The sequence below is a fragment of the Lichenostomus cassidix genome, unplaced genomic scaffold, assembly GCF_008360975.1.
Source record: "Lichenostomus cassidix isolate B80296 unplaced genomic scaffold, HeHo_3.0 HiC_scaffold_35, whole genome shotgun sequence".
Taxonomy (NCBI): domain Eukaryota; kingdom Metazoa; phylum Chordata; class Aves; order Passeriformes; family Meliphagidae; genus Lichenostomus; species Lichenostomus cassidix.
Genome location: NW_028147256.1, coordinates 1334438 through 1345612, shown reverse-complemented (window position 1 = coordinate 1345612; position 11175 = coordinate 1334438). Strand labels below are relative to the sequence as shown.

General features: G+C 45.7%; 1 protein-coding gene across 1 annotated transcript; it reads right to left on the bottom strand.

The window, feature by feature from the left end:
* Window positions 1–3099: 3099 nt before the first annotated feature.
* Window positions 3100–9995, bottom strand: LOC146424025 (BPTI/Kunitz domain-containing protein-like; the record flags this gene model as incomplete). Its single annotated transcript, XM_085044021.1, has 5 exons — window positions 3100–3311; window positions 4654–4695; window positions 6339–6509; window positions 7573–7611; window positions 9815–9995. Coding segments are annotated over 5 exons (585 nt in total), but the record flags the coding sequence as incomplete, so codon positions are not given.
* Window positions 9996–11175: the final 1180 nt, after the last annotated feature.

The following is an 11175-nucleotide window of genomic DNA, read 5'->3' as shown; positions in this document are numbered from 1 at the left end:
TTTGGGGAGGGAGAGATGGAATTTGGGGAGGGGGAGATGAATTTGGGGAAGGGATTTGGGAAAAAGTGGGATTTGGGAAGTGGGACACGAATTTGGGGAGGTGGGAGATGGATTTGGGGACTGAGGATGTGAATTTGGGGAGGGGGATGGAATTGTGGAGGTTGGAGATGAATTTGGGGAGGGGGACGGATTTTGGAGGGGGAGATGAATTTGGGGAGGGGAGGTGGATTTTGGGTGAGGGACGTGAATTTTGGGGAGGTGGGAGAGTGAGGGGGAGGTGGGAGATGATTTGGGTGGGGAGGGGAGATGGATTTGGGGAGGGGATGCGGATTTTAGGAGGGAGAGGAATTTGGGGAGGGGGAGATGATTTTGGGGAGTGGGGATGCGAATTTGGGGAGGTGGGACACGGATTTGGGGAGGTGGGAGATGGATTTTGGGTGAGGGACACGAATTTGGGGAGGTGGGAGATGAATTTGGGGAAGAGGGAAACCAATTTGGGGAAGGGGATGCAAATTTGAGGAGGGGGGACACGGATTTTGGGTGAGGGACGTGAATTTGGGGAGGGGGATGCGAATTTGGGGACTGGGGACAGGAATTTGGGGAGAGGGGATGAATTTGGGGGGAGAGGAATTTGGGGAGGAGGGACACCAATTTGGGGACTGGGGAGATTAATTTGGGGAGGGGGACACCAATTTGGGGAGGTGGGAGATGATTTTGGGAGGGGGATTAGAATTTTGGGGAGGGGAGATGTGGGAAGGTTTGGGAAAAGTGGGATTTGGGAAGTGGGACATGAATTTGGGGAGGTGGGAGATGAATTTGGGGAGTGGGGAGAGGAATTTGGGGAGGAGGGAAACCAATTTGGGGAGGGGGGACACCAATTTGGGGAGGGGGGACACCAATTTGAGAACTGGGGACAGAATTTGGGGAGGGAGATGAATTTGGGGACTAGAAACACCAATTTGGGGAGGGGGGGACGCGAATTTGGGAAAAATCCCACTTTTTCCCCCCCAAAAATCCCATTTTTCCCACCCAAGTCCCATTTTTTCTCCAAAAAATCCTATTTGTCATCCCAAAAAATCCCATTTTTCCCACCCAAATCCCACTTTTTCTCCAAAAAAATCCTATTTTTTGTCCCCAAAAATCCCACTTCCCCCCAAATCCCACTTTTTTCTCCTTTAAATATTACTTTTTCCCCCAAAAAATCCCATTTTTCCCAAAAAAGTCCCATTTTTCCCACCCAAATCCCACATTTTTCCCCCAAAAAATCCAATTTTTCCCACCCAAATCCCATTTTCCCCCAAAATCCTATATTTTTCGCCCCCAAAATTCCCATTTTTCCCTCCAAAATTCATTTTTCCCCCCCAAAAATCTCATTTTTCCCCCAAAAAAATCACATTTTTCCCCCCAAAAAATCTCATTTTTCCCCCAAAAAATTCCCATTTTTCCCCCCAAAATTCCCATTTTTCCCCAAAAAAATCCCATTTTCCCCCAAAAAATCCCATTTTTCCCAAAAATTCCCATTTTTCCCCCCAAAAATTCCCATTTTGCCCCATAAAAATCCCATTTTTCCCCAAAAAATCCATTTTTCCCCAAAAAATCCCATTTTTCCCCCCAAAAATCCCATTTTTCCCCCCAAAAATCCCATTTTTCCCCAAAAAATCCAATTTTTCCCCAAAAATCCCATTTTCCCCCCAAAATCCCAAATTTTGGGATCCAATTTCCATTTTTTCCCTTTATTCCAACAAATCCCACAAAACGTATAAAATCCAAACCCAAAAATCATTTCCCGAATCCCAAATCCTTCTTGATTTGACCCAAAAAAAAATCACAAATCCCAAATAAATTTGGGGGAAAATTTGGGGGTTTTTGGGGGAAATTTTGGGGTTTTTGGGGTAAAATTTTAGGATTTTTTGGAGTAAAATTTTAGGATTTTGGGGAATTTGGGGTAAAATTTTAGAGATTTTTTGGGGGAAATTGTGGTTTTTGGGGAAGTAATTTTGGAAAGAGTTTTGGGGGAAATTTTGGGATTTTTTGGTATTTTTGGGAGGTTTTTTGGAGGAATTTTGATTTTGGGGTAAATTTGGGGTTTTGGGGTAAAATTTTTGGATTTTTGGGAAATTTTGGGTTTTTGGGGGTTGTAGGATTTTTTAGGGTAAATTTTGGGTTTTTTTGGGGTAAAATTTTAGGATTTTTTGGAGTAAAATTTTAGGATTTTTTGGGGGAATTTTGGGGTAAAAGTTTAGGATTTTTGGGGAAATTTTGGGATTTTTTGGGGGAAATTTTGAGGTTTTTTGGGGTAAAATTTTAGGCTTTTTGGGGTAAAATTTTAGGATTTTTGGGGGAATTTTGGGGTTTTTTTGGGGTAAAATTTTAGGATTTTTGGGGTAAAATTTTAGGATTTTTTGGTGAAATTTTGAGGTTTTTTGGGGTAAAATTTTAGGATTTTTTGGGGGAAATTTTGGGGTAAAATTTCAGGATTTTTTTTAGGGCAAACCTCCCCAAATCCCTCATTTTCCCTACAAAAAAAAAATTCCCAAAAATTCCCAAAAATCACCCAAAAATCCCAAAAAAATCACAAATCATTCAAACCGTCCTGGAGATGAGTTTTTTGGGGGTTTTTTGGGGTTTCTTTTGGGGGTTTTTGGGTTTTGGGGTTTTGGGGTTTGGGTTTTGGGTTTTTGGTTTTGGTGTTTGGGTTTGGGCTTTGGTGTTTGGGTTTGGGGTTTTGGGGTTTTTGATGGTTTTGGGTTTTTTTGGGGTTTTGGGGTTTTTGGGGTTTTTGTTTTTGGGGTTTTTTGGGTTTGGGGTTTCTTTGGGGTTTTTGGGGGTTTTTGGGGATTTTTGATGTTTTCTGGGGTTTCTTTTGGGGTTTTTTTGGGGTTTCTTTGGGGGTTTTTGGGTTTTTTTGGGGTTTTTTGGTGGGATTTTTGGTGTTTTCTGGGCGGTTTTTTGGGTGTTTTTTGATGTTTTCTGGGGTTTCTTTTGGGGTTTTTTAATGTTTTCTGGGAGTTTTTTGGGGTTTCTTTGGGTTTTTATTTTTTAGTTTTGGGTTTGGGGGTTTTGGGGTTTTTTGGGGTTTTGGGGTTTTTTGGGGGTTTTTTTGGGGTTTTGGGGATTTTTTGGGGTTTTTTGGGGAATTTTTGGGATTTTTTGGGGTTTTCAGGCAGGGAAAGGCTCCTTCATGAGGCACTGACGATCCTCCTGACGGCTTTCGGGAGATCCGGATGGTCGAGACTTCCGGCGCCGAAGGGCGAAGGTGACAACTGTCCCCAGGATTGTCCCCAAGGCCACCAGGGCCACCAGCGCCACCCCTGGGGACACAAAAGGGGGTTGGGGACATTTGGGGACACTTTGGGGACAATTTGGGGACAATTTGGGGACAATTTGGGACTTTGGGGACACTTTGGGACATTTGGGGACATTTGGGGACACTTTGGGACACTTTGGGACACTCTGGGGACACTTTGGGACACTTTGGGGACATTTGGGGACACTTTGGGACATTTGGGACACTTTGGGGACACTTTGGGGACACTTTGGGGACATTTTGGGGACATTTGGGACAATTTGGGACACTTTGGGGACATTTGGGGACATTTGGGGACATTTGGGGACACTTTGGGGACATTTGGGGACATTTTGGGGACATTTGGGGACATTTGGGGACACTTTGGGGACATTTGGGGACACTTTGGGGACATTTGGGGACACTTTGGGGACACTTTGGGGACATTTGGGGACACTTTGGGGACATTTTGGGACAGTTTGGGGACACTTTGGGGACACTTTGGGGACATTTGGGGACACTTTGGGGACATTTGGGGACACTTTGGGGACATTTGGGGACAGTTTGGGGACATTTGGGGACATTTAGGGACACTTTGGGGACATTTGGGGACATTTAGGGACACTTTGGGGACGTTTGGGGACACTTTGGGCATTGGGACATTGGGAATTGGGGACATTTGGGACATTTATTTGGTTGGTTGGACATTTGGGGACATTTGGGGACATTTGGGGACATTTGGGGACATTTGGGGACATTTGGGACATTTGGGGACATTTGGGGACATTTTGGTGACATTTGGGGACATTTGGGGACAATTTGGGGACAATTTGGGGACATTTGGGGACATTTGGGGACATTTGGGGACAATTTGGGGACATTTGGGGACATTTGGGGACATTTGGGGACATTTGGGACATTTTGGGGACACTTTGGGGACATTTGGGACACTTTGGGGACATTTTGGGGACATTGGGGACTTGGGGACAATTTGGGACTTTGGGGACACTTTGGGACACTTTGGGACACTTTGGGGACACTTTGGGGACAATTTGGGGACACTTTGGGGACACTTTGGGGACACTTTGGGGACACTTTGGGGACATTTGGGGACACTTTGGGGACACTTTGGGACAATTTGGGGACAATTTGGGGACAATTTGGGGACTTTGGGGACATTTGGGGACACTTTGGGGACATTTTGGGGACATTTGGGGACAATTTGGGGACAATTTGGGGACATTTGGGACACTTTGGGGACACTTTGGGGACAATTTGGGACAATTTGGGGACACTTTGGGGACATTTGGGGACATTTGGGGACACTTGGGGACATTTTGGGGACATTTTGGGGACAATTTGCTCACCTTTGGATGAGAAGAATCTCCGGAATTCTGCGCCAGGATCGTCTGGGGGGAAATTGGGGTTTTGGGAATTTTGGGGATTTTTGGGGTAAAATTTTTGGAATTTTGGGGATTTTTGGGTCAAATTTTCGGGATTTGGTGGGATTTGGGATTGTTTGGGGATTGGATTTTGGGGATTTTTGGGGGATTTGGGGTTGGATTTGGGATTTTGGGATTTTTGGGGATTTTGGGGGATTTTGGGATTTGGGGATTTTGGGGATTTTTGGCTCTTTGGGGTCAAATTTTGGGGCATTTGGGGTCAGATTTTTGAGGCCGTTTGAGGTCAAATTTCAGCCATTTAGGATCAGATTTTGGGGCCGTTTGGGGTCACATTTTCAGCCATTTAGGGTCAAATTTTGGGGATATTTAGGGTCACATTTTCGGCCATTTAGGATCATATTTTTGGCCATTTAGGATCATATTTTTGGGGCCGTTTAGGGTCAGATTTTGGGGCCGTTTGGGGTCAGATTTTTGGGTGTTTGGGGTGAGATTTTCAGGGATTTCAGGTCAGATTTTGGGGCTTTTTGGGGTCAGATTTTTGGCTCTTTAGGGTCAGATTTTGGGCTGTTTGGGGTCAAATTTTCAGGAATTTTGGGTCAAATTTTCTGCCATTTAGGGTCACATTTTGGGGATATTTGAGGTCAAATTCCAACCATTTAGGATCACATTTTTGGGGCCATTTGAGGTCAAATTTTCCGCCATTTAGGGTCAAATTTTAAGGCCATTTGAGGTCAAATTTTCAGCCCTTTAGGGTCACATTTTCAGGAATTTTGGGGTCAAATTTTCAACCATTTAGGGTCAAATTTTGGGGCCGTTTGGTGTCAAATTTTCAGCCATTTAGGGTCAATTTTCAGCCATTTAGGGTCAGATTTTCAGGGATTTCTGGTCAGATTTTGGGGTATTTAGGATCAGATTTTTGGGCCATTTAAGGTCACATTTTGGGGATATTTAGGATCACATTTTTGGCCATTTAGGATCACATTTTTAGCCATTTAGGGTCAGATTTTGGGGATATTTGAGGTCAAATTCCAACCATTTAGGGTCAGATTTTGGGGCTGTTTGGGGTCAGATCCTCAGGAATTTTGGGTCAGATTTTTCGCTTTTTGGGGTCAGATTTTGGGGCTGTTTGGGGTGAGATTTTGGGGCTGTTTGAGGTCAATTTTCAGCCATTTAGGGTCAGATTTTCAGGAATTTCAGCTCAGATTTTCAGCTATTTATGGTCACATTTTGGGGCCATTTTGGGTCAAATTTTCAGCCGTTTATGGTCACATTTTGGGGTATTTGAGGTCAAATTTCAGCCATTTAGGATCAGATTTTGGGGCCATTTAGGGTCAAATTTTTGGCCATTTAGGATCCCATTTTGGGGATATTTAGGATCACATTTTCAGCCATTTAGGGTCAAATTTGGGGCCATTTATGGTCAGATTTTGGGGATATTTAGGATCACATTTTTGGCAATTTAGGGTCAAATTTTGGGCCATTTAGGATCCCATTTTGGGGATATTTAGGATCACATTTTCAGCCATTTAGGGTCACATTTTTGGCCATTTAGGATCACATTTTTAGCCATTTAGGATCACATTTTTGGGGCCGTTTGGGGTCAGATTTTGGGGCCGTTTGGGGTGAGATTTTTGGGGTCCAGGGCTCACCTGGCGGCGGTCTGCAGCGCCTCAGACACTCCTCCTCATCCAGGTGGTTATTTAAATTCCCCCTGCAGCCTCCGTAGGTAAATTCCCGACAGGATTTCTCCTCTGGGTTGTAAAACCAGCGAGGAAAAGCAGCTCGGCAAGGACCAGTGACTGGGGGGGCTGAGCAGAGATCTGGGGGGCAAAAAAATGGGGTGAAGGGAGTTCCCAGATCCTAAAATTGGGGAAAAAACCCAAAAATTCTCGAATTCCCCCCAAAATCTGCAAGCAGATGTGGCTAAATTCACCCCAAAAGTCTCAAATTCCCCCCAAATCCACCCCCAGAACCCCCAAAATTGTCAAATTCCCCCCAAATCCACCCAAATCTGCCCCAAAGTTCTCAAATTCCCCCCAAATCCAATCCCAAATCCCCAAAATCCAACCCCAAAATTCTCAAATTCCTCCCAAATCCCCAAAAATCCAACCCCAAAATTCTCAAATTCCCCCAAAATCTGCCCCCAAATCCTCAAATTCCCCCCAAATCCAATCCAAACCCACCCCAAAGTTCTCAAATTCCCCCCAAATCCCCAAAATTCTCAAATTCCCCAAATCCCCATCAACCCCAAATCCCCCAAAATCCCTAAAATTCCCCAAATTCCCCCAAATCCACCCCAAAATTCTCAAATTCCCCCCAAATCCCCAAAATCCAACCCCAAATCCCCAAAATCCTCCAAAATTCCCAAATTCCCCCCAAATCCTGCTAAATCCACTCCAGAAGTCTCAAATTCCCCCCAAATCCACCCCAAAATTCCCAAATTCCCACCCCAAATCCACCCCAAAGTACTCCAATTCCCAAAAATCCAACCCCAAAATGGGAAAAAAAGCCCGAAAATGCTCGAATTCCCCCCAAAATCTGCAAGCAGACCTGGCTAAATTCACCCCAAAAGTCTCAAATTCCCAAAAAATCCACCCCAAAAGTCTCAAATTCCCCCCAAAATTCTCAAATTTCCCACTAAAGCCACCCCAAAATTCTCAAATTCCCCAAAAATCCACCCCAAAATTCTCAAATTCCTCCCAAATCCAATTCAAATCCAACCCCAAAATTCTCAAATTCCCCCAAAAATCCAACCCCAAATCCCCAAAATTCTCAAATTCCCCCCAAATCCCCCAAAATCCAACCCTAAATCCCCCAAAATCCAACCCCAGTATTCCCAAATTCCCAAAAAATCCCCCAAAATTGTGGGAAACCAGGAGTTACCTGCCAAGGTGGAGTTGGTGGCAACAGGGCTGGAGAGAGCTGCGGGAAAAAATGGGAAAAAATGAGAAAATTGGGAAAAATCTGGGAAAACAGGGAAAAAATGGGAATAAATGGGGAAAATCCAGAGAAAAAATGGGAAAAAAAGGGGAAAATCCAGGGAAAAAAATGGGAAAAAAGGAGGAAAATCCAGGAAAAAATGGGAAAAATGGGAAAAATCCAGGAAAAACAGCACCAAAAACAGGAAAAAGATGGGAATAAACGGGAAAAATACCAGGAAAAATTGGAAAAATGGGAAAAAATGGGAAAAATCCAGGAAAAAAATGGGAAAAATCCAGGAAAATCAGCACCAAAAAAAGGAAAAAATGGGGAAAAAGGGAAAAAGCTGCGAAAAAAATGGGAATAAATGGGAAAAATCCAAGAAAAAAATGGGAATAAATGGGAAAAATCCAGGAAAAACAGCACCAAAAACAGGGAAAAAATGGGAAAAATCCAGGAAAATCAGCACCAAAAACAGGGAAAAAAATGGGAAAAACGGGAAGAATCCAGGAAAAAATGGGAATAAATGGGAAAAATCCAAGAAAAACAGCACCAAAAACAGGAAAAAGATGGGAATAAACGGGAAAAATACCAGGAAAAATTGGAAAAATGGGAAAAATTCAGGAAAAAATGGGAAAAATCCGGGGGAAAAAAATGGGAAAAATGGGAAAAATCCAAGAAAAACAGCATCAAAAATAGGGGAAAATTGGGAAAAATGTGGGGAAAAAAAGGGAAAAATGGGGAAAATCCAGGAAAAAAATGGGAAAAATCCAAGAAAAACAGCACCAAAACTAGGAAAAATTAGGAATAAATGGGAAAAATCCAGGAAAAAAATGGGAAAAATCCAAGAAAAACACCACCAAAAAAAGGAAAAAATGGGGAAAAAGGGAAAAATCCAGGAAAAAAATGGGAATAATGGGAAAAATCCAAGAAAATCAGCACCAAAAACAGGGAAAAAATGGGAAAAAATGGGAAAAACCGGGAAAATCCAGGAAAAAAATGGGAAAACCGGGAAAAATCCAGGAAAAAACAGCACCAAAACCAGGAAAAAATGGGAAAAATGGGAAATACCTGGGAAAAACAGCACCAAAAACAGAAAAAAATGGGAATAAATGGGAAAAATCCAGGAAAAAAACCCTTTCCGTTCCTCTCCGTTACTCCCGTTAACCCTTTCCGTTCCTCTCCGGTAGTCCCGTTAATTCCCGTTAACCCTTTCCCAGTTCTTCCCGGCTCTCACCGGTTCCGGTTTTCCCTCCCCGCAGCTCTCCCGGAGCTCTTCCCGTTATCCATCCCCGGTTCTCCCCGTTAATTCCCAGTCCCTCCCAGTCCCTCCCGGTTCTCCCGGAGCTCTTCCCGTTCCCCATCCTTGTTTCTCCTCGCTCCCTCCCGGTTCATCCCGCTCCCTCCCGGTTCTCCCCGGTCCCGGTTTTCCCTCCCCGCAGCTCTCCCGGAGCTCTTCCCGTTATCCATTCCCGATCCCTCTCGGTCCCTCCCGGTTCTCCCCGTTAATCCCCGGTCCCTCCCGGTCCCTCCCGGTTCTCCCGGAGCTCTTCCCATTCCCCATCCCCGGTTCTCCCCGTTAATTCCCATTCCCTCCCGGTTCTCCCCGTTAATTCCCGGTTCTCCCCGGTCCCTCCGGTTCTCACCGGTCCCGGTTTTCCCTCCCCGCAGCTCTCCCGGAGCTCTTCCCATTTTCCCTCCCCGGTTCTCCCCGGTCCCTCCCGGTTCTCCCGTTAATCCCCGTTAATCCCCGGTCCCTCCCGGTTCCCTCCAGGTCTCACCGGTCCCGGTTCCCCCCCCGCAGCTCTCCCGGCACTCCCGGAGCTCTCCCCGTTCCCCATCCCCGTTAATCCCCGGTCCCTCCCAGTTCTCCCCGTTAATTCCCAGTCCCGGTTTTCCCTCCCCGGAGCTGTCCCGGTTGCCCATCCCCGGTTCTCCCGGTTCTCCCCGTTAATTCCCGGTTCCCCGGTTCTCACCGGTTCCCCCCCCGCAGCTCTCTCAGTTCCCCATCCCCGGTTCTTCCTGGTCCCTCCCGGTTTTCCCCGTTAATCCCCGTTAATTCCCGGTTCTCCCCGTTAATTCCCGGTTCCCCCCGGTTCTCACCGGTCCCGGTTCCCCCCCAGCAGCTCTCCCGGCACTCCCGCTCGGTGCCGAAGTTGTTCCGGTTGCCCATCCCCGTTAATCCCCGTTAATTCCCGGTTCTCACCGGTCCCGGTTCCCCCCCCGCAGCTCTCCCGGCACTCCCGCTCGGTGCCGAAGTTGTTCCGGTTGCCGCCGCAGCCTCCGAACACGAACGGCTGGCAGCTGCCGAGCGACGAGTTGAAGAACCAGCGCGGGATGGAGGCGCGGCAGCGGCCGGGCAGAGCCGGGAGGCGGCACGGGTCTGGGGGGACAGAAAAATCCCAAATAGCCCAAAAATCCAGCCCAAAAAATTCCCAAAATCTACCCCGAAATCCACCACAAAATCCGCCACAAAATCCCAAAAAATCCACCCCAAAAATCCAAAAAATCCACCCCAAAAATCAAAAAAATTCACCCCAAAATTCGCCCCAAAATCCACTCCGAAATCCAAAAAAATCCCCAAAATCCCGGGCAGCGCCGGGAGGCGGCACGGGTCTGGGGGAGATGGTTAGAGACCCCAAAAAATCCCAAAAATCCATCCCAAAAAATTCCCAAAATCTACCCCGAAATCCGTCCCAAAAAATTCCCAAAATCTACCCCGAAATCCGCCACAAAATCCACCCCAAAAATCCAAAAAATCCACCCCAAAAAATCCCAAAAACCCACCCAAATTACCCCAAAATCCCAATACCCCAAATCCTAAAAAATCCCCAAAAAATCCCCAAAAAATCCACCCCAAAAACTGCCACAAAATCCACCCCAAAATCAAAAAAAATCCCCGAAATCCACCCCAAAATCCGCCACAAAATCCGCCCCAAAATCCAAAAAATCCACCCCAAAAATCAAAAAAATCCACCCCAAATTACCCCCAAAATTCGCCCCAAAATCCCAAAAAATCCCCAAAATCCCCAAAAAATCCCCAAAAAATCCACCCCAAAAATCCAAAAAATCCACCCCAAAAATCCAAAAAATCCACCCCAAAATTCGCCCCAAAATCCACCCCGAAATCCCAAAAAAATCCCCAAAATCCCCAAAAAATCCCGGGCAGCGCCGGGAGGCGGCACGGGTCTGGGGGAGATGGTTAGGGACCCCAAAATATCCCAAAAATCCAGCCCAAAAAAAACCCAAAAAAACCCCAAAAAATCCACCCCAAAAATCAAAAAAATCCACCCCAAAAATCCCAAAAAATCCACCCCAAAAATCAAAAAAAATCCTAAAAAACTACCCCAAAAATCAAAAAAATCCACCCCAAAAATCCACCCCAAATTACCCCCAAAATCCACCCCAAAATTCGCCCCAAAATCCCAAAAAAATCCCCAAAAAATCCACCCCAAAAACTGCCACAAAATCCGCCCCAAAATCAAAAAAATCCCCAAAATCCACCCCAAAATCCACCTCAAAATCCCAAAAAATCCCAAAAATCAACCCCAAAAATCCCAAAAAATC